Source organism: Nansenia antarctica, assembly GCF_963989245.1.
Source record: "Nansenia antarctica genome assembly, chromosome: 10".
NCBI classification, from domain to species: Eukaryota; Metazoa; Chordata; class Actinopteri; order Argentiniformes; family Microstomatidae; genus Nansenia; species Nansenia antarctica.
The window spans coordinates 32,563,407-32,587,910 of record NC_137680.1 but is presented as its reverse complement, the minus strand read 5'-3'; the positions used below and the strand labels follow the sequence as shown (position 1 = coordinate 32,587,910).

General features: G+C 44.3%; 1 protein-coding gene across 2 annotated transcripts; it reads left to right on the top strand.

The window, feature by feature from the left end:
- The first annotated feature begins 531 nt into the window (after positions 1-531).
- ahr1a (aryl hydrocarbon receptor 1a) lies at positions 532-22,763 on the top strand. Of its 2 annotated transcripts, XM_080540322.1 has the most exons (12): positions 532-605; positions 1,136-1,323; positions 10,887-10,978; positions 11,234-11,323; positions 12,531-12,654; positions 16,562-16,692; positions 17,198-17,308; positions 18,956-19,158; positions 19,249-19,358; positions 19,761-19,902; positions 20,764-22,318; positions 22,506-22,763. In XM_080540322.1, exons 1-12 carry the CDS (start codon positions 553-555, stop codon positions 22,620-22,622), a joined length of 2,916 nt encoding a protein of 971 aa, XP_080396448.1. In that variant the 5' UTR covers positions 532-552; the 3' UTR covers positions 22,623-22,763. The 2 variants fall into 2 exon arrangements, with proteins under 2 accessions (XP_080396448.1, XP_080396449.1); XM_080540323.1 differs by lacking the exon at positions 17,198-17,308.
- Positions 22,764-24,504: the final 1,741 nt, after the last annotated feature.

Genomic DNA, 24,504 nt, shown 5'->3' with positions numbered 1-24,504 from the left:
CGTTGGAGCTAAAATGTCATGTCTTTGGGATATTTTAAGAATGAAACCCGATTGGATTATTATGGACCGTCCTCGTCTGGCAAGCAGATTCCATTCTAGCAAATCTATGGTCAGATCTATGGACTGATCTGCTGTCTGCCTCGCCACCCAGCCCTAACCCTGGCTGGGGACTGACTCTGGACGTACTTTGGACTTAATGAACGTTAGATGGTGTTAGAGAATCCGCCCGGACTGCTTTTTCAAGTCAGCACAGACACGTGCATAGTGTTGTTATTGGTATCCTTTAGCATTTGCTTTTATGTGGAAAGCCAGATAGCTAGCTAACTATCTCTAGTCTTTGCTAGCTGAGCTAACCATGCTAACTAGCTGAGCTAACCGTGCTAACTAGGCTCTGACAGCAGCACGTGACATCCTAACAGTCAGAGGTCCTGTGTCTCGCGCCCCTCTCTCCTCTCCTCTCCTCTCCTCTCCTCTCTCCTCTCTCCTCTCTCCTCTCTCCTCTCTCCTCTCTCCTCTCCTCTCCCCCTCTCCTCTCCTCTCCTCTGCGAGAGGATGAGCACCACCAGCATGTATGCAAGTCGGAAGAGGAAGAAGCCCCAAAAAAGGTGATTACGTTTATATTTATCTCGCTACATCAGCGTATTTTTTCTAAATAGCTACTTCTTGCACAATCAATGGCAGGGTCTTGGGTGTGTTTATGTTCAAGTCCCCTGCTGTGTTCACGGGTTGCTTAGCCGCACACTTTCAACACTGTCCAGCTCGATGTGTCTGATGTGGATGACAGAAGGTCTCTTCCCTGTCCTGCTGCTCCTCCTGAGACCTGAGATCTTCTGACCCTCACCACTACGTCTCCTAAAGACACCCGCTTTCCCCTCTACTGTGTCCCTAAGAACTTCTATTGCCCCCCTTGTACTGTTTCTCTGTTTCTCCAGTAAAAAAAAAAAAAGTTTTAGAAGAAGGTTTTTCCTTCTATCAATGGCCCCGGGCCTGAGCGAGATTACTCTTCCTGCTACGACTGGTGGATTGATGATTCACATGCTTAGTATTCAAATGTATTGATTGTAAGTCGCTTTGGAATAAGGCGTCTGCTAAATGCCAAAAATGTAAATGTAAATGTCCTCTTTCTCCCCTGCAGTGTGAAGCCAGCTCCGACAGAAGGTGCCAAATCGAATCCTTCAAAAAGACACCGGGAACGCTTAAATGGGGAGTTGGAGAGACTTTCCAACCAGCTTCCTTTCCCCCACGATGTCACATCTAAACTGGACAAATTGACAATACTAAGGCTCTGTGTCAGCTACCTGCGAGCAAAGAGTTTTTTCAATGGTAAGACCATGAATCATGATGGAACTCATTTGGTTGATAAACCATAATACAGTACTGGTTTGTCTAGCTTTAGCCCGACGGGTGATGATTACTGGTGTTCAACAGGGAACACTGTCAGCCAGAACAGACAGCAGCCAAAGCCTTCACCCACTCCTCTATGAACATCCCAACATTCCTGATTCTGCTACATCTGTGTGATTTCATGTTTCATGTGAAGGATGACGTGCTCCCTCCCTGGCGTCACTGTCTCCTGGCTGGGGGGCGGTGGCATGACTTGACAATAATGTTCTCAGTGTAGCAAGAGGAGGGGAAACTCTGAAATAACAGGATGTCATCAGGGTGTGTGAAATCCTGCGGAAAGTCAAATATAAATGTAATCATGTGATCTCTTTCTTAGCGGAAGCCTGAGTGCTGCTGCAACAATAGATAGTTCTCATCATTCTCTGTCAGAAAATAGGTCTATATTAACATGGTATTGTTGTGGCTCAATAGTACAGTATACAAATTTGTTTTATAATATTAACTTTGGACAGTTTATTTTGTATGCATTTATTAGTAAGGCTATTGGTGGTGAGTCTCTTGATGGCTTTGCCCAAGGAAACAACCCATGTAGGGCAGTGACGGTCATGGGATTTGGGGTGTTGGTCGATTGCCATGCAAATAATTGTTATACCCCATGAAAAAAAGAAAACTGACCCTAACATAGCTGGAAAATTATTTATTTGTGTTGTACCTTTTCAGATTATTACTGAATAACTAATATAGGCTTACACATTTTAAAAGGAAGATCTATGTATTTATTCAACAGACAGCAACAACATCTGAGTTAAAATGCAGTGCACACATTAGACTGTGACGTGATGTGAAGGTGGAAGTAAAAGTAGCAGTTATGTGCTCCCTTTGGGAGGAGAGATGCACACTGTGATACATGGATAGATGGATGAGGAGAGATAGAGAGATACACAGTGGGATAGATGGATGAGGAGAGATAGAGAGATACACAGTGGGATAGATGGATGAGGAGAGAGATACACAGTGTGATAGATGGATGAGGAGAGATACACAGTGGGATAGATGGATGAGGGGAGAGATACACAGTGGGATAGATGGATGAGGGGAGAGATACACAGTGGGATAGATGGATGAGGAGAGATACACAGTGTGATAGATGGATGAGGGGAGAGATACACAGTGGGATAGATGGATAGATGGATGAGGAGAGATACACAGTGGGATAGATGGATGAGGAGAGAGATACACAGTGGGATAGATGGATGAGGAGAGAGATACACAGTGGGATAGATGGATGAGGGGAGAGATGCACAGTGTGATAGATGGATGAGGAGAGATACACAGTGTGATAGATGGATGAGGGGAGAGATACACAGTGTGATAGATGGATGAGGGGAGAGATGCACAGTGGGATAGATGGATGAGGGGAGAGATGCACAGTGTGATAGATGGATGAGGGGAGAGATGCACAGTGGGATAGATGGATGAGGAGAGAGATGCACAGTGGGATAGATGGATGAGGAGAGATACACAGTGGGATAGATGGATGAGGAGAGAGATACACAGTGGGATAGATGGATGAGGAGAGATACACAGTGGGATAGATGGATGAGGAGAGAGATACACAGTGGGATAGATGGATGAGGGGAGAGATACACAGTGTGATAGATGGAAGAGGAGAGAGATACACAGTGGGATAGATGGATGAGGAGAGATACACAGTGGGATAGATGGAAGAGGAGAGAGATACACAGTGGGATAGATGGATGAGGAGAGATGCACAGTGTGATAGATGGATGAGGGGAGAGATACACAGTGGGATAGATGGATGAGGGGAGAGATACACAGTGTGATAGATGGAAGAGGAGAGAGATACACAGTGGGATAGATGGATGAGGAGAGATACACAGTGGGATAGATGGAAGAGGAGAGAGATACACAGTGGGATAGATGGATGAGGAGAGATGCACAGTGTGATAGATGGATGAGGGGAGAGATACACAGTGGGATAGATGGATGAGGGGAGAGATACACAGTGGGATAGATGGATGAGGAGAGATACACAGTGGGATAGATGGATGAGGAGAGATACACAGTGGGATAGATGGATGAGGGGAGAGATGCACAGTGTGATAGATGGATGAGGGGAGAGATACACAGTGTGATAGATGGATGAGGGGAGAGATACACAGTGTGATAGATGGATGAGGAGAGAGATGCACAGTGGGATAGATGGATGAGGAGAGAGAGATGCACAGTGGGATAGATGGATGAGGAGAGATACACAGTGTGATAGATGGATGAGGGGAGAGATACACAGTGTGATAGATGGATGAGGAGAGAGATACACAGTGTGATAGATGGATGAGGAGAGAGATACACAGTGTGATAGATGGATGAGGGGAGAGATACACAGTGTGATAGATGGATGAGGAGAGATACACAGTGTGATAGATGGATGAGGAGAGATACACAGTGTGATAGATGGATGAGGAGAGATACACAGTGTGATAGATGGATGAGGAGAGATACACAGTGTGATAGATGGATGAGGAGAGATACACAGTGTGATAGATGGATGAGGAGAGATACACAGTGTGATAGATGGATGAGGAGAGATACACAGTGTGATAGATGGATGAGGGGAGAGATACACAGTGTGATAGATGGATGAGGGGAGAGATACACAGTGGGATAGATGGATGAGGAGAGAGATGCACAGTGTGATAGATGGATGAGGAGAGATACACAGTGTGATAGATGGATGAGGAGAGAGATACACAGTGTGATAGATGGATGAGGAGAGATACACAGTGTGATAGATGGATGAGGAGAGATGCACAGTGTGATAGATGGATGAGGAGAGATACACAGTGTGATAGATGGATGAGGAGAGATACACAGTGTGATAGATGGATGAGGAGAGAGATACACAGTGTGATAGATGGATGAGGAGAGATACACAGTGTGATAGATGGATGAGGGGAGAGATACACAGTGGGATAGATGGATGAGGAGAGAGATGCACAGTGTGATAGATGGATGAGGAGAGAGATACACAGTGGGATAGATGGATGAGGGGAGAGATACACAGTGTGATAGATGGATGAGGGGAGAGATACACAGTGTGATAGATGGATGAGGGGAGAGATACACAGTGGGATAGATGGATGAGGAGAGAGAGATGCACAGTGTGATAGATGGATGAGGAGAGAGATGCACAGTGTGATAGATGGATGAGGAGAGAGATACACAGTGTGATAGATGGATGAGGAGAGAGATACACAGTGTGATAGATGGATGAGGAGAGAGATGCACAGTGTGATAGATGGATGAGGGGAGAGATGCACAGTGGGATAGATGGATGAGGGGAGAGATACAGTGTGATAGATGGATGAGGAGAGATACACAGTGTGATAGATGGATGAGGGGAGAGATACACAGTGGGATAGATGGATGAGGGGAGAGATACACAGTGTGATAGATGGATGAGGGGAGAGATGCACAGTGTGATAGATGGATGAGGAGAGATACACAGTGTGATAGATGGATGAGGGGAGAGATACACAGTGTGATAGATGGATGAGGGGAGAGATACACAGTGTGATAGATGGATGAGGGGAGAGATACACAGTGGGATAGATGGATGAGGGGAGAGATACACAGTGTGATAGATGGATGAGGGGAGAGATGCACAGTGTGATAGATGGATGAGGAGAGATACACAGTGTGATAGATGGATGAGGGGAGAGATACACAGTGTGATAGATGGATGAGGGGAGAGATACACAGTGGGATAGATGGATGAGGGGAGAGATACACAGTGGGATAGATGGATGAGGAGAGAGATACACAGTGTGATAGATGGATGAGGGGAGAGATACACAGTGGGATAGATGGATGAGGGGAGATACACAGTGTGATAGATGGATGAGGAGAGAGATGCACAGTGGGATAGATGGATGAGGAGAGAGATGCACAGTGTGATAGATGGATGAGGAGAGAGATACACAGTGGGATAGATGGATGAGGAGAGAGATACACAGTGTGATAGATGGATGAGGGGAGAGATACACAGTGTGATAGATGGATGAGGGGAGAGATACACAGTGTCATAGATGGATGAGGAGAGAGATACACAGTGTGATAGATGGATGAGGAGAGATGCACAGTGTGATAGATGGATGAGGAGAGAGATGCACAGTGTGATAGATGGATGAGGGGAGAGATACACAGTGGGATAGATGGATGAGGAGAGATACACAGTGGGATAGATGGATGAGGAGAGAGATACACAGTGGGATAGATGGATGAGGGGAGAGATACACAGTGGGATAGATGGATGAGGAGAGATACACAGTGTGATAGATGGATGAGGAGAGAGATGCACAGTGGGATACATGGATGAGGGGAGAGATACACAGTGTGATAGATGGATGAGGAGAGATACACAGTGTGATAGATGGATGAGGAGAGATACACAGTGTGATAGATGGATGAGGAGAGATACACAGTGGGATAGATGGATGAGGGGAGAGATACACAGTGGGATAGATGGATGAGGAGAGAGATGCACAGTGTGATACTGTGCACAACCATTTATCATAGGCATTACCTTACTCTCCTGCTATTGGGTAAAATATATTTCTGAGAGAAAAAGATTCATGGTGGTATACGTATAACCTTGTAACCGATGCCACTTTGTGGTCACAGACCACATCCTCTCTGTCTCCCAACAGTTATATTTGACCTCCCAAAAAGTCTGGAATTGATATGCAATTGCTGCTTTCTTGTAATATTTGCATTGCGTGACTCTAATAAGGCAGCCAAAAAATCCCAAATGACTTGGCTCCTTATCCGACCTCAGTTTAACAAGGGGAACAAGCACGCATTGTCAAGTTTGCGTGAGTCCTCCAACAACTGTAAATTGACCCACTAAGATAAGAGAAATGTAGTACTCTGCTATCACAAAGTCCTGATATATGGCATCCAGCCCAGCATCTAGTCCTGATATATGGCATCTAGCCCAGCATCTAGTCCTGATATATGGCATCTAGCCCAGCATCTAGTCCTGATATATGGCATCTAGCCAACTGTATCCTTGCCCAGACGGTAGTTTGAGACAGGATTTGCGAAGAATTTTAAGTGGCTCTATGCACTTTGCATCCGAGAGAGAAAAACATTGTTCATGACATGCACACTCATTTCTAATGTCTCATGTTATTACAAGGACATTCAATGCATGCAATGATTATTTTATGTAGCTAGTTATATAGCACGTTCAGAAGATGCAGGGGCAGGTGTTGCGGAGTGGAACTGTCATGCAATGACAGATCTGTGTGGACTCCAGCTTTGACAGCTATATGAATTGCATGTCAGCTTGGATCAGGGGTTGCCAACCAGTCGGAGACTAAGAGCCCAAAAAAATGGTTGGGGTACCAGAAAGAGCCACATCATACATGCGGGCTCACAAAAGCTCTCACTCTCACACACACTCACACGCAATACATTTCCAATAGGCTATGAGACCAGTGTTGTCATTTCAGCAAAGGCCAAGGTATGGCAAGGTACAGAGTGGGGGGGTTGAGGGTGGATTTTTTTTTAGCCAAATCAGTTGTGCAATAGTCAATTTGACATTAAGGTAATGAATAAAGGAGACAACTACAGTATGGAGGTGGTAATCTACATCTTTCCTAGCAGGCAGACTGGTTCAATCTCCTTAGAAACAAAACATTACAGATTTAGCTATTCTCAACTCTAAATTAACTGCACTGTTAAAACACTAGTATTGTGAGACCTCACCTGTGTCCCTGTACTTGTCTCTGCTGCCCTTTGACCAAAAAAGGTCTGTCCATTTTCCTTTTTTTCCCTGGCATATTTGTGTTACAGCTCACCTACTAAAAGTGAGACGATTGACAATATCAAAACTTGCTTGCACACACATATAACTTACACACAAGTTAGTTTTACTGGCCCCAATTTGGTACAATTATTACTGAAATTATTGAGAATAGAGACATTGTTGACATACGTAAACTAGCTGTTGTAATCTTTAATGTTCGCTAACTAGCTTGTTAGAGTTAGCTTCACAATCGCGAGTGACGTTAGGTCCGTTTTTTCACTAAAATAACATTATAACATGTTTGACAGAACATGACATGAACTTGTTCATTAATATATTACATTTGAACCAACAGTATTATGGCGTTTATACAGTTTGTTTAACCCACCTGAATGAACGAGAATCATGGACAAGATTTTAACATTAACGTTACTCATGGCTTGTTTATTGAGGAACCGATGTCGCTCCACCAGTGTTGCCAGATTGGGCTACTTTTGGTCACACTGGACGGGTGAATTTGGCAGCTTTTAGACTGGTTGGGCTGGAAATTGTCAAATCCCGTCTGGCAACCCTGCGCTCCACTACATCGCCTGGCTGGTGGGGTGAGATGGAGCCGGGAGGATTTTGAGTTACCGTTGTGTGGAGTGGATAAAATCACCAAAATGACACAACGTGATTCAGATTACATTTTCTGGGGATTTTTTAAATGTTTTGAATCCAGGTATGGCGAGTGCCATAGATTGCCATACCAAAACAATGTCTATCGAGACACAGAGAGTGAGCCACACACTTTTAATGAATGGATTAAAGAGCCGCACACAGACAGGCAAAGAGCCACATGCGGCCCTGGCTTGGATGTTCAGGTTTTTGTGTTTTTTATGTCTTGTGTTCAAGTGTCCTGTGAAGACAATGTTCCACTTAGTTTGTTTCAAAACCTCAATTTGACAAGCAAATGACTGAAGAAAGCTTACATTTTGGGTAAACACAATTTCACAATTGTGCTGGAAATATCATGCCAGTATGGAAGCTGAATTCATGGGCCAAGACATCACAGTGCACTCAGTGACGTTCTCCAGACCAGATCTGAGGTCAGTTTTGTGAAAGCCTTGTAGCTAAAGATGCACTTGATCTCCTTTGAAAATCCCGGCCCCCTCCTCTCCTCTTCTAGACCAGAACTTAACAAACGTTGTTCCTTCATGCACAGAAGATTGACCAGCAAACATACATTTTTACAATTGTTACACTCTTGCGGCTTTGTGGTAGGGTCGTCGGACGAAACGAGTTCTGATTAAAGGCGCCCTGAGCAGGATTGTGCCCTCTTGCTCCTGGTCTCCTCTCTCCCCTCCCCTTGCTCAGACTACTTCTAACTGAAACGATTAACCTCAATTATTGTCATGTATTTATCGAGCTAATGTCTTTTGCAGCCGTTGTCTAGTTTGGAAAAGTCGGTAGAGAAACATGAACACGGAAATTAGCCAGCCAGCGGAGACACTCGCATTCACTAAACCCAAAGTAAACTCGGGTCATGTTCTCACATGAAAGTCCGAATCGAGACCCGGAGCAAGTGGATGAGTTCGCAACATTGTTGCATAAATTATTTCTCTGATTTGCGTTCTCACAGCCCTTCATGTAAACGAAGTAACATACGCAATCGAAGCAACAGACGTGGTAGTTGATTGGTCAGAAAAATTTAGAATTGCCAGTTCCTCCCTCTCTTATCCAGATCAACACGGATGCGCTGTTGTTTTCCTATGGACTGCCTCGAGCAGCGTTCTCACCAAAAGCGTAGTGAAGCAAAGTGATGGATGCGTCGTTTGTAACCGTAGTGAAACCACCCTTTTCAAGCGGAGCATCCGTTGGTTGTTTGCTCCGGGAGCGACTTCGAATGAGCGTTCTCACCGTTCCAAACGACGCAGAGCAAAGTTAATTTTATCCTAAACTCTGTTTCAAGTGAAGCAAATGTTCTGGTGAGAACACTACCTAAACCTAAAGTTTCAAACCAAACCCCCCGTTCCCCAAACAAACCTCAGATAGGGTTGTACCATCAAACAGGACTTACTATTAAATCGTCTTTAAAATCATCAGAATACATGTCACGAACTTATTTGCACACAAAGTCTTAAAAGTCAGACACACACCAAGGTTACATGAAGTGTGAGACGCCCAGAAACATCCCAAACATTTTGGGAAAAGCAAATTCAGACAGAATGGCAGGGTCTTGGCAGGTCACAAACTGCCAGTGCATCGTAAGTAATGATTCAGCATGTTTATTTAGTGATATTCTCAAGGGGGCAAAGCTACATATTGCACCTTTAAGCTGCAAAGCTTTTGGGAAACTGACCCCTGATAAGTCAGTTAGTTAGGCTTCATCACACAGGCTTATCTCCTTTGGTAAAGCCAAAAGGATTTGCCTGTGTATAATACAGACGTCATCATAGATTATGAAGACAACCCTGTTAAATTCAACAAGAGGATAACCATGAAATGTAATACGAGAGCCACAGACTACTACCCCCTAATTAACTTACTATAGTATAGTAAGTAGTACTACAATAGTACTATATAGGAGGACTCTTATCATAGTTTTTGGGCTATTGCTGGTAGAAATTGTAACTGTAAGATCTGTTTTGCCTACACATGCAGCATTTCTGGATTGGAAAGCAGTTGTCATTTAGAGTAAGACTGAGATGTCAATTTAATTTGCTTGATTTACATGAGAAAAAGCCAGCAGAATAAAAAAAAATGGTCTGCGCATTTTATAGCATATCCGTAGAGACCTGAATTCTTGGCCTTTGTGTTGAGTTCTGCCAATGGCTGTGTTTGGTGTACTAGGAACTCTGATGATTACACAGACTCCTGGGGGGGGAGGGGCGAGGCAGGGGGTTTGCGTGAGTAATCTACAACAGACTTGTTGAACTCTTGACTATGGAGGAGGGGGGGGGGGGGGGGGTTGTATGGTTGTTGGCTCACACAAACAAACTTTGACCTGTTGTGTGGAGCTCTTACCAGTGTGGACGCATGGTTGACAAGCATTGCATGAGAGGAGTGACCCAGAGACCCTGGCTGAGATATGATCTTATGGTTTTGCTGGCTCGGCTTTCCCAACTCTGGGGATCTGTTAGGTCAATGCCTCTGTTTGGACCCGTCATCCAACAAGGCCCAGTCTTGATGTGAAGTCAATATAGCGTAATTAAGACGTTCCTTTTTTTAGGAACACTGCTATGAGTTTACATAGGCTAGCTTGGAATTGTTGGGTCTAGTATTGTAGGCTGTGTCTGCCTTATCTTATTCTAATTCCATTGCCTAAATGGCTTGACACCAGAGCAGCAATATAGCTTTTTGTTTGATTGATAACATTGCTGTCATTGTTGGATGTGTTGTTCAAAGGGTTTTTATATACTCTCTCCAATTCTTACGAATGGTCCTCTCTTGTGACTGGTAACTTGTTTTCCTGCATTCCGTCATTATGTAGTGGAATTCTCTGTGGCACAGTAACCTTGATCTTGAGAGACCGATTAGCAATCGCATGGTCCCTGTTTCGATCCCCGCCTCAGGAGGGAGCTGCATGTGCCCTTGAGCAAGGCACTTAACCCCCTAATTGCTCCAGGGGTGCTGACTATGGCTGACCCTGTGCCTAGAGCAAAAAATACCAAATTCAAACAATTGACTGTCAAATAAAATCTTCTTCTTCTTCTTCTTCTTATTGCAGTGACCCTAAAATCTACGGACCTGCAGCTCCCAGAGAACCAGGGCTTGAAAAAGCACGGCCCAGACCTTCCAGAGGGAGAGCTTCTACTCCAAGTTAGTGTCCATCCTGTTGCCACTTTGGTCGAAATTGTTATATCTTATAATGACTTTGCACCAATTCTGTTTGTATGCATATGGATTTAGGGGCTCAGTTGAGCTGAAGAGATGTGCTGACCCAGATATCACGTTAGCTTTTCATTTACCAAATGAACGCAACTACATTGCTCTTTGTTGGAGGCTTTGCTGTTTTTATACAGTCACTGCACCTCAACAGAGACTTCACTCAGTAAATGTACCCTTTCTTCTCAGGTGCTGAATGGTTTTATACTCGTAGTGCAAGCTGGTGGCACAATGTTCTATGTATCCACCAACATCCAGGAGTACTTGGGCTTTCACCAGGTAAATACCTTCTTTAAGACTCTCCACATTTAAGGTCTGGGCTTTTACCAGGTAAATGCCTTCTTTAAGACTCTTCACATTTAAGCTCTGCATGTAGACATTTTCACTGTTGTCCATCTCATTGTTTCTGTTACCTTGTAACATTTTGCCGGTAAAATCCTGGTCCCGTTAGACACAACTTGATTGCTCTGGTATTTCCTTTACTTGAACGGAAGCCAGGACCTAAACAGATGCCAAGTTTAATAGGTTTGTTGACACTGAATGTTTACTGAATACTTGACTTTTTTTTTTAATAACACGATCAAACAGTGCAAGCAACCCATGCTGTTCAGTGAATGAGACGAGCATTGAGTGATGACTGCCTACTGCCAAGTCATAGAATTACAGCAAACATGTCGGCATGTCTCTGAATGACAACGAGAGGCACATTCCGACATTGACTTTCGTTTTCGCAATTTAAAAATAAAAGTGCAAGCTAAGTGTTGTTGAAAATCAATGACACATCGCTAGTCAACTAACACAGCTTGTTTTGTGAGCCTGCTAACAATGTAAAGTAGTGTTCTAGTTAACTAGGTAGCAGTGGGTATTACTCACCCAATCCAATGCATTGCAGTATTTTGGCTTGACGACCGAGTGTGTGATGTGATTTTCAACAATGTTGAAATGTATTTCCGTTTTCAAAATAAATCCCATGAAGTGCCATCATTTTGATTGGTGACTTTATCCCCCTTTCACCAGCCGCTGTCACAATTTGTACATATTTCATGAAATTAGGAAATATTACGTAACATAAAGTATATACAATTTCAAACACATCATTTTGATAATTATCATTTTACATGAATAAGCATACAAGCATGAATAAAAAGCTACATTTAATTTATGCAATGGTACAAAAGCTAAATGAAAAACTGACTGTACGCATTCGGTATTAGGCCAAGTGTTTCCTTAAATTCGGTTTCGGCTTTGGACGATAATTTTCATTTGGGTGCATCCCTAGTATCTGCCTCAACAGAGGTGCATCCTGACAGGCCTGACATAAGTTATGATAATGATTTTTTTTGTGCTATTTGAAAATAGCAATGTCTATGAAAGTCATTTGAACAGGTGTCTGTACACATCAACTGAGGAACACTCGGTTTGTTTGTCAACTGGCTATTCTTCTATATAAGTTATTCACTGTCACATACTTGCATTTTCTGCCCAGTCTGATGTCATCCATCAGAACGTCTATGAGCTCATCCACACAGAGGACCGCGCTGAGTTCCAGAGACAGCTCCACTGGGCGCTCAATCCCACCCCCTCCCCAGACACCGGACAGCTGCTCACAGGTGAACACCTCCCAGCTGTGCATCACATTTCTGTTATTTAACATTTATTTAACCAGGAGGTCCTTTGCTATTAAAGTCTCTTGTTCCAGGGAGAACTGGCCAAGATAGCACACCAGTACAAGTACAAGGTTACAACATTGGAGAATAAAACACAATAAAAACAGACAAGGGACAACAGACGATATGAATATTATACACATTTAAATTCTGAGCTCACAAACAACGAATTCACGAACAAAGAACTGGACTGGTGGCCATTTTGGATCAGATCCAGGTTGTACAGTGCCATGTCATTGGATTATTGAAAGTCTATTATCCGTCTTTAACCATTCATAGACATGGCAGTTTTCTTTTGCTAGAAAGGATAAGGTCCCTCAGTAGTTTTGGGGTTTTCTTATGATAAACATTTCGCCCCAGAGCTTTAAATGCAGGTTATAGAACTGCCGTGAGTTTGTTCCTCCATGGGGATCATGCAGCTCCATGCTCATGCAGCAGTCTGCAGACAGAGATGGGTACAGAGTAGACATAGCAGCAGCTCCATGCTCATGCAGCAGTCTGCAGACAGAGATGGGTACAGAGTAGACATAGCAGCAGCTCCATGCTCATGCAGCAGTCTGCAGACAGAGATGGGTACAGAGTAGACATAGCAGCAGCTCCATGCTCATGCAGCAGTCTGCAGACAGAGATGGGTACAGAGTAGACATAGCAGCAGCTCCATGCTCATGCAGCAGTCTGCAGACAGAGATGGGTACAGAGTAGACATAGCAGCAGCTCCATGCTCATGCAGCAGTCTGCAGACAGAGATGGGTACAGAGTAGACATAGCAGGATAGGAAGAGCCCAACGCTTGTCTAACATGTATACCTGCTGTGCCAGACAACAATGTAGATTAGCAATGATTAGGCCTGTAACAATTCTGAAATAATTGTCTAATGGCAATATTGACTGTGCTCCAACATGCTAGGTAGCTGGCTGGCTAACAACAAAGAACATTGCGTTAGCTAGCTAGCTGCTCTGCATGTTAAGTACATCACAACATGCTGATGGAACATGAACATGCTAAAAACACATAACTACACATAACTAGATGACACAGTCCCTTTTTATTGATGAGGATACATGTTAAATGTTATGTTCAAAAATACGTTTTATGATAATAAAGAGGCATGGTTGCTGTGTTATTACATTATCTGGGTCACATAACAGTGAAACAATTATATTGTTAATTTGTAATAATAAAACTATTGCAAAAGTTCGGGAACCCTCTCAGTTAGTTCTTTGTTACTCCTCCTCGGGCAACTATAACAGCTTGCAAACGCTTCCTGTAGCCAGCTAAGAGTCTTTACGTTCTTGTTTTGGGAATTTTCCCCAATTCTTCCTTGCAGAACACCTCTAGCTCAGATATATTCTTCGGCCTTCTTGCATGCACGGCATGCTTGAAATCTTCCCACAGATTTTCAATAATATTCAAGTCTGGGGACTGTGATGGCCATTCGAAAACCTTCATCCGTCTTTCCTGGAGGTACTTCATGGTTGATTTTGAGGTATGCTTCGGGTCATTGTCTTGCTGGAATACCCAACCTCTCTTCAACTTCTGGACTGACCTTCGAACATTAGCCTCTAGAATGTCTGCCCCCAGCTGCTACACAACCCCAAAGCATAATGGATCCACCTCCATGCTTAACAGTTGGCAAGGTGTTCTTCTCTACAAATGCTTCACCCTTTCTTCTCCAAACTTACCTTCTTTGGTTGTGGCCAAAAAGTTCAATTTTGATTCAGTCCAAAGCACATTGTTCCAATAGGCTTCAGGTTTCTCAAGGTGTTCTTTTGCAGACTTCAGACGCTTAAGTTTGTGTTGAGGTCGTAGGAAAGGCTTCTTTCTGGCCATGTAGGTCTTTGTTGTTTAAGGTACGCTGTATTGTTGTCTCGGTGTCGGCTACTCTTTTTTGCAGCTCTTTTGCAGTGATGTGTGGGTTCTTCTGAGCATTTCTCATCAGATCTCAGGCAATTCTATCTGAAAATTGTCTTGGGTTATCTGGTCTTCCAGATCTTGCCTTGACTTCAATTTAGGGATGTCCCAATCCCATTTTTTCACTACCGATACCGATACCTGGGCTTCAGGTATCTGCGATACCGATACCAATCCGATATTTGTATTTATTGTTTTACTCCTGAATAATAACAAATACTTCCCCAGTATATAGTCCACAACAACAGTTGGCTATTAAAGACTGCCAGCCTTTATTCAAGCAACAAAAACAGTACTCTGCAGTACTCAGTGACCAACTGGTTAAAACAATTTAGACAGCAGCATTCAGCATTGTAGAAAAAAAGAGTTACTGTCTGATTTCTGGTTTTAGTGCCTTCAGGTTTTTATTCTATTTATCTTCTCTTACAAATGGCAAATCAATTATAGGACCCTTTTTAAAAGTGTAGCCTAGTGACGCTGCTGGTGAGACCAGAAATCGAAGGGGTGTCTATCTGGTTTTCTTTTTTTTCAACTCAAGTTTTAAGTACCCAGTCCATATAATAAAAAACAGTTATAATCTGTGGATTGGATTAACTATTCTCGTTTTTCGGAGGCTACCAGTAAGTGATAATGACTTGTAAACATACTCTCGTTTTAGGACGTGTTCAAAAGCAAGGACTGTGTTCATCTAGTTGTGTAGTTATGTGTTTTTAGCATGTCCATGTTCTCTCAGTATGTTGTGATGTTATAAAAACGCAGTTAGACGTTTGTAGCGATGTACCACTGTTAGCTGTTAGCCGCTAGCAGCGTTTGTTGTTGTGGTTTGGTCAGTCACTTTTCTCCTGTCGCATTCCCATTCGGTGCACCAACATTCAAATACTCGTGTCACCTTGAATTTTTCTCCGATTTCAATGTATGACGCATCATTTGAAAGCTTACCATCTGTAGTTTCAGACTATGTAAATAACCGAAAAATTACTAAAGCAAATGGTTTATGATTTCACCAGCTAGCATCCTGACATTGTCAGACTCATTACAAACAGGTAGCAACTAGCCAACTCTACTGTTGTCATCACGTGAGTGACACGCCAGATCGGCCACGCAGATCGAAGCCTATTTTTCTTCTGGTGCGATCTGCGATCCAGCATTCAGGACCAATATCGCAGCGATATCGATATCGGATCGGGACATCCCTACTTCAATTGTTTCATTTATTTTCCATTTTCTGATGATTCTGACAGTGGAAATTGGTAGTAGTCGTTTGAAACATTGGGAGTTTTTTGTAGCCTTCTCCTTGATGGTGGAAGTAAAATATCTTGATTCTAACATCCTTGGACAACTGTTAAGAGGAACCCATGGTTTTTAACACCAGACACAACAGCCTCCGCAGTCGGATACTTTAGAAGGCATGGAGTTACTTCAGAATATATAGTTCAACCCTGGAATTATATTCACCTGACTCATTGAAGCCCTAAGTAAATCACCTTGGTCTCGGCCTTAATCATCTTCTCAAAATGTAACAAAGAATAATCCAAAAGGGTTCCCAAACTTTTGCACAGGGCCCTTTTCCTTTTCTATCATTTAAAAACTATGATAAATGAAAATAAAAAGAAGCCTTGCTTTAAAATGTGCAGAAAGGTGTCATGTTTAACTTTGTAGCATTTAGTGTTCAGGTTTGCCTTCAATCACTTGGAGATGTTTGGTAACAGACACTTAAACCACATCTCTGCACCCCACTGTATAGCAACGTCTATATGGACGGTTCCTAGTAGGAAGAAGGTGCAGACGGGTTCCACCATTAGAAGATGGGAACATTAACGGTTGACATTGTAATAGTGACATAACGCCTAGTGTGGTAAATAATGTTACCGGGAACATTTGCTGCTAATAGTTACTGTATAAAAACATACTTGAACAGGCTATTTTATTCCTGCTTTAGCCACCGAAGATTCCACATCTCCACAACCCTACTATGACCCCGAGCTCCTCCCTCCGGAGAACTCCACCTTCCTGGAGCGCAACTTTGTCTGTAGATTTCGATGTCTCTTGGACAACTCCTCTGGCTTCCTTGTAAGTGAATTGGAATAATCTTGAGTTTCAAGTTTTTATTGTTATTGATTGATTGATTGATTGGGTTTATTAATGGATCGAGTAAAAACAGTAATCCAAGGGATGACATCTGAAGGTGTGAACACTTATTTCCAACATGGTCCTTTGATATTAACATACAAGACAACAATAACATCAAACAATCTAACAACCCCTCCCCCCAAACAAAAGGAATAGGAACTTCTAGGAATAACAAGATAAAAAGAATAAAAGTAGGCTGAGAAAATAAAATAAAATAAAAGAATAAGAGAATAAAAGAGTAAAAATAAAAGTAGGCTTTCCTATCTGTTCACCTTACTCCACAGTAATGTTCCAGTATAGAAGAAGGAACTGTGAGCTACACTTTTCACTCTGGAACCTTACAGGAACGCACACTCGCCCTGGTGCTGTGACTGTGCTGAGTGTTGGTTAGAGTTAGGGTTAGGTGACTGTGCTGAGTGTGGACTATGACTATCTGTGAGCCTAGGTATCCGGGGGCAGTACAATTAATTATGTTGTACATGTGGTGGAGTTTCAGCTGGTCTACCCTGAGCTGCACTGGCAGCAGACCTACCCTCTTAAATTCGCTACGACCTACGTGAGTTCTTGGGGGAGCATTTAGTAAATAATGAACGTTATGTCACATTACACAAGTGTAAAAAGTGTACAATTCTTAGGCTTCAGTTCCTGACATTGCAGCACAAGACAATAAGGCAATAGGCATGATTTAAGATACAAATGTGACAATAGTACATGACATAAATGACAAATAAGGCAGGATACAATTAGCAGTACAAGTAGTAAATAAAATAGATGGGTCAAGTAGTAAAGTAGCTGTGAGCTTAAGGTTTAGGTAGTCTGTGTACATGGGGTGTGTTTGGGGATGATAGTCAGTTGTCTGCAGTAGACTTGTTCATTAGCCTGCTCGCCTATGGGAAGTAGCTCTTGGGTAGCCTGAATTCCTGGAGATTTTGTCACGTGTGTTTGTGGGTTTTGTTTTGACAGCTACTGGAGGCCAGTGACTCCATGTTAAGATCTGAGGATTAGTGAGTAGAGGCAGAGTGTAAGAAGCGGTTAAATTATATCATTGGGCTAAATCCTTGTTGCTGTGAAGTGGGTGCGGTGTGGGTTCAGTGTGAGGTTTCACTAATCTCCTTTGGGTTCAGGAAAGGGCCACAGACTGCTTATTCAGACTAGGACATGATCCTGCAGATAGCTTTGTGTGCAACCTTCCAGAACCTCCTTTTCTGTACAGTTTTGTGGACATTAAGTCATTATCATTGTGAATCACTTGATCATTGGCTTGAATTGTAAATACATATAATTTGAGCAATTTAGCAGACCGCTTTTATCAATGACAATAAGATGTGACAGGGTCTGGTGAAAAAGTCACCAGATTTACAGATTGTGGAAGTGCAGATTGTAAGCTTTCAAATGATGTCATATTGAAATCTCAAAATAGTTGAAGAAGATGCTTATTTGACTGTTTGTTACACCTCAAACCAAATACCGGAGAAACTCGCTCTGAATCACAACAGGCCCGTTTGCTACCATCGTGTTGGTAGCTAGCTAGCAGCTAAGAAGAACATCGCTATGAACATCTAACTGCATGTTTAGCACATCACAACATGCTGATAGAACATCAACATGCTAAAAACACAACTACACATAACTAGATGATCACAGTCCTTGCTTTTGAACACGTCCTAAAACGTAAGTTTGTTTACAAGCCATGTATCACTTACCCAGTAGCCTACGAAGCAGGACGGCAGATGATGCAGTGAATCCAATTAATACATTATAAATATTGTGTGATCCTAAAACTGTTGTTTGTTATATTGAATGGGCTTTTCAACGCAGAAACTTTCATAATATTAAAAAAATTGCTTTTTGGTAATTTACACGACTTGAGAATTGCTGACAATGTGGACCTTTTCACCCGACCGTGTCACATTTGTCTATCTCAGTGAATCAACTATACATCACAGTAAAACCTTTGATAAGAACAAGTGCGACCGCTAGTCACGGTGCTAGAGAAAAGTAGACAACAAATTCTGTTTCGTACGACACCATTTTGATCTGACCTGATCAGAAAGATTCTTAATACCATTGAATCACCGCAGTGTTTGACGGTCTCGCTGGTGGAGATGCTGTATATCCTGCTCTGACCTTCCCTTTAAACCACCAGTGCTGTCCCGTCCCCCCGGTTGTGTGTTGACTCTGCCTGACGTCTTCCGTCCTCCAGGCCCTTAACCTCCAGGGTCGTTTGAAGCTCCTGCGCGGTCAGAACCAGCGCACCAAGGAGGGCCGCCCCGTCCCTCCCCAGCTGGCCCTGTTCGCCCTGGCCTCCCCTCTGCAGCCGCCCTTCATCCTGGAGATCCGAACCAAGAACTCCATCTTCAGAACCAAGCACAAGCTGGACTTCACCCCCACGGCCTGTGACACCAAGTGGGTAACAAACAAGACCGGTGATACTTGGGAGCCAAACGTTTTTAGTTTTTTTTTTATTGTGCTATTTGAATTTGTCCCCCTGTCCAGAGGGAAGATGGTGCTGGGATACACAGAGGCGGAGCTGTGCGACCGCGGCTCGGGCTACCAGTTCATCCACGCCGCAGACATGCTGTACTGCGCTGAGAGCCACGTGCGAAGTAAGCTCCAGGCTTTCTTGTTGCAGTCCCATCATGTACCCCGTAAAAGACACGAGATCAGAGACATTCAGGTCACATGACATAGAGTACATCTACTTGTATGTTCAACATCCCAGTAGCGCCCAGCTAGCGCGTGTCCTGAGGTGAAACATGTTCCTTTCACCCACCGTGGTTCCACGGACTCGGATTGGATGAAGATTTAGTAAACAAAAGCCACTGATAAATGCTCTGTGTTTTCGGTGACATGAGAAGAACAGTACAGTTATTTATACTATTTTCCCCGCCCCCAAATATTTGGAAATCACCACAACACAAGAATGTTGTGACTGTTATCTGAGTGTGTGTTTGTGGGCTGAGAGTGGACTGACTGTTATCTGAGTGTGTGTGTGTTTCCCTGCCCAGTGATAAAGACAGGTGAGAGTGGTCTGACGGTGTTCAGGCTGTTGACCAAGCAGAGGGGCTGGGTGTGGGTGCAGGCCAACGCCAGGCTGGTCTACAGGAGTGGGCGGCCAGACTGCATCATCGTCTCACAAAGAGTCCTCACGTACGTCTGATACGCTTCTCAAACAGGGATGGAACGATACACTCAACTCACCATTCCATACAACTCACAATACCGGCTTCACAATACAATTTTCTCACGATTTCTTAACAAAATTCTGACAGAAAATACTTTTTTACATTTATTTCTCAGACAAAAACTACAAAATACGGGGCGTTTGGGTGGCGTGGTGGGTTGGGCGCTGGCCATGTAGCCGCAGGGTCCCCGGTTCGAGTCCGGCCGGGGACATGTCCTGCATGTCGTCCCTCCTCTCTCTCACCCATCCTTCCTGTCTAGATCTTCACTGTATCTGTCAAATAGGGATGGGGAATGTGGGTGGGATACCCCACTCATAAAAAATGGCTTAAAAAAAAACCGACAAAATACTGTATTTTCTTAAAGAATCCCTTTTTATTTCTGAGGTAGGGTATAACTACGATAGGCTATAATGTTTCTCTCTAGCTGCAGACACAGGCCCACATTACCCTCCTCACACTGCCAGGGAGTGCTCCTTTTGCAGAGAGGGCACTGTTATCGCCCCATGCTCGCTCTCTGTGTTTCGCCTTTTAGGTGGTTTGGTAACCCTAGACGATCTTCATGACATTTCACACATGTGACATATATGTCACAATATGTACACAAACACACAAAAGTATAAAAACACAGCTCGTAAAACACCACTAAAATATGCTCGCTCGTGTATCGATAATTTACTCTCGCGATGCATCATTACATCCCTTTTCTTAAATATTTCTGTGGTAATAAGAGGTCACAGTGAAACACATTATCTTGAGTTGTAAAGTGTGTAATTTAAGCACATGTTTTTTTCTCACACCATCATGCCATTTTTGGGGTGTATTATAGGGATAAGGAGGGAGAGGAACACTTAAGGAAACGGAACCTGGAACTTCCTTTCAGTTTCACCACCGGGGAGGCTGTGCTGTACGACACCACGCCTAAGGCACTGGGGGACTCTACGAGAGGTGACCCTGCCCTCGCCACAGGACGTCATGACAACAATCGGGCTGGAACTGTGGACCCCGACTCCCTGCTGGGCTCCCTTCTGAAACAGGACGAGTCCATCTACGTCTGCGTCCCGCCTCGGAAGGAACGGCCTCCTCCTCTCCGTGTCCCGCTGGGCGCCCCCGCCCTGCCGGAGGAGGAGGAGTGGGGGGGAATCTTCTCCAGTAGTTGGCAGGAGGGTGTCCTCTCTCTGTCGGAGAACTCCCTCCTCAAGCAGGAGCCTCTGGGTAGCTTGGCGGCGGAGGACGGAGATGTCGACCTGTGGACGTTCATGAGCGACCTGGGCGTGGGCAGGGAGGACCTGGAGCTCTTCCAGCGGGACGAGACGTTCCTGAACGTGGATTCGGGAGACGGGAGGGACGGCCTCCTCCCGGACCTCACGGAGGAGATCCTCTCTTACGTTCAGGAGTCTTTACGGAAGAGACCGGACTGTGTGTTCTCCTTCGGTGCCAAGTTAGGGGATCGGGATCCGAGCTGTACCGCGCCGGAGCACTGGCAGAACAGTACGCAGCTACACCCGCCACCTGTGGATCGACACCCACCAACTGCCTTACACCAACACTCACACATAGCTCCTCAATGGCAGCGACCACAGCTTCCTGTAGTACACCGCCCCCAATCCGTTCACCAGTATCAGCCTCTGTCTCATTACCCTCAGCAATGTTTACACTCATACTCACAGCCCCCCCCGCCGCTGACAGTGTTCGAGTCACGGCATCAACAACACCTTTCGCAACCTGCAATGCAGCAGCAGCAGCAGTTTCCTCTAAAGGGACAGGGATTGACCAGTCACCCATGGCAACAACACGCCCGCCTACAGTCCCAGCCCGTGCCCCCTCCTCCTCCACACCAGCAGCAGCAGCAGCAGCTGTGTCGCAGACTGAAGCACATGCAGGTCGACGAGAGCGGCGGCCAGCAAGCCGTCACCAACGGCTACCGACGGATCCCTCCTCTGTTCCAGGTGGATGCAAGCAGCCACCCCCCCCAGTACGGTGTGGGGGACCCCCCCTCCTCGCGACTCCTCCACCTCCACGCCTACAGGAACCAGCTGAACACCGTGTCCGTCCCCCCCCCGCGCCGCGCCCCCCCGGGCCAGGAGCTGGCCTACGTCCCTGCGTGCCTTCAGAGCCACGGCGGTGCGTTTGGGGGGGGCGACCCCCTCACTCATCTAGCCCAGGACCTGGAGGAGCTGCTGGACTCTGGTCTAGACTCTGGCCCCCCCCAGAACAGCGGAGGAGGGGGGGAGCCCCAGTGGGGCATAGGAACCATGATGAGCATGTACGAGCAGCAGCAGCACCACATCGACCCTCAGTCCATGGCCCTGGGGTCGACCCAGCTCGTTAACCCTGCTCCGCTCGGTCGGGTCGGCAGCACAGAGCAGCCGTCCGTAGCGCAGGTAAGCGTTCCTCTGATCCTGAACCCCTCTGAGAAGTGTTTGTGCTTTCATAAGCAACGTTTGTCCGCCTTGAGGGTCATGGTGTACTTGAACTCCAAAAATGGTTATTAACATGCAAGGGAAACAGGGATTTTAGGACTTCAGAAGAAGAAGAGAAGAGGTTCACCTGTTTCTCTCTTTTCTCCAGTTCCAGAACGGCAGCCGCGGGAGCGTGAAGGAGGCCGGCCCAGAGGCCTCTAGGGAGGCAGGCCCCCCCTCTGAGAGCTGGCCCTACCCTGACCTGTCTCTGAGGGGGTTCATGTGAGACCGGACCCCCCCAACGCCGGAGCCAGATGTCCAAAGGCCAGCCTGGCCCCCAGCCCACGGCCCCCGACCACACACAGCAGAGCTGAGGGAACCTAACCCTAACCCTAGCCTCCCGTCCCCCTGGGCAGCTGGGCTGGGACTGGGGGCTGCTCCCAGTAGCTAGGACTGGGAGGATAGGAGGATGGGAGGATGGGAGGATGGGAGGATGGGAGGATGGGAGGGAGGAGGATGGGAGGGAGGAGGGGCCTAGACAGTCGTGGCCAGGCGGGTTGACTTGGGGATTCTGAATGAGCAGGTCCATAAGTAAGATGAAACCAGGTGATCAGCAGAAATGAATTGTTCCCAAACCCCAGCATTTCAAGTCGCTATAACATTTACTGTATGACAGCATTTATGTGAATATTAAAAGCCATTGTTTGCTTATGTCTAAGCAATCATATATATATATATAATTGTAAAAAGTATATATATATAAATAAATAATTGAAAAATGTTAGCTTTATGAAGTCACACTTGTAACAAGTGTATCAGTTCTCACAAGGTGCAGCAAAACCAGAGATACCAGGAATATCCATACGCCTATTTGATATACTCTATAATTGTGCTTTGAACATTCGGTTTTGAACATTATGCAGTTATCTAACTTTTTATTCTTGTTGAATTTGCGTCAGTTTTCCCAGATGCAAAATTTCCACAAAATGTGAACTGTTTTTCTAAGACATTTTACAAACAGATTATTTGAAGCCATATTCATTTACTTGGAGGTCAATATACAAAGAGCATTATTAAGCTGGTCATCTACAGCTTATTTTCTTGCATTTTTAAGGCAGTTGAGGTAATGATCGTCACACCTAAGATAGTAATAGATGACTAAATAATGTTGAGTTCAAATGTGTGTTTAATACGTATCTCACATGAAGGTAAAGGGGCGATCTGAGATTTGTACATACATTTTTTGACTTATAAAGAAATTATATCTAGCCATTGGTTATTGAAGAATATAACTTCACACACTTAGTTCAACTGTCTTACCCCATCAGAACCCCAACATAAGTTTATTTTGTTTGTAAACAATATAATTGCAAAACAAACACTGTAAACACTCAACACAATTAAAAGTATTGTTTTCATCTCATGGATGTTCAGTCCTTGCATCCATAACTCTGTCTATGAATTTGAGACTGGTAACATTTCTCTACCCCATCCCTCAGCTGTTTACCAAAACAACATGGGGGGGGGGGGGGGGGGGGATGCTTTATTGTTTGAATGCCAGATTGCACCTTTAATGTATGAACTTATTTATAGCATAATAATATTGCAATTTAATTTAATTAGAAGGCAATCTAATGTATGTCAAGGAAATGTTGTTTAACTGAGCCAACCAAGTCCTCTGCTGCAGAATAAAGCAGCGTATACAACCTGTTTAATAAAGCAGCGTATACAACCTGTTTAATAAAGCAGCGTATACAACCTGTTTAATAAAGCAGCGTATACAACCTGTTTAATAAAGCAGCGTATACAACCTGTTTAATAAAGCAGCGTATACAACCTGTTTAATAAAGCAGCGTATACAACCTGTTTAATAAAGCAGCGTATACAACCTGTTTAATAAAGCAGCGTATACAACCTGTTTAATAAAGCAGCGTATACAACCTGTTTAATAAAGCAGCGTATACAACCCGTTTAATAAAGCAGCGTATACAACCTGTTTAATAAAGCAGCGTATACAACCTGTTTAATAAAGCAGCGTATACAACCTGTTTAATAAAGCAGCGTATACAACCTGTTTAATAAAGCAGCGTATACAACCTGTTTAATAAAGCAGCGTATACAACCCGTTTAATAAAGCAGCGTATACAACCTGTTTAATAAAGCAGCGT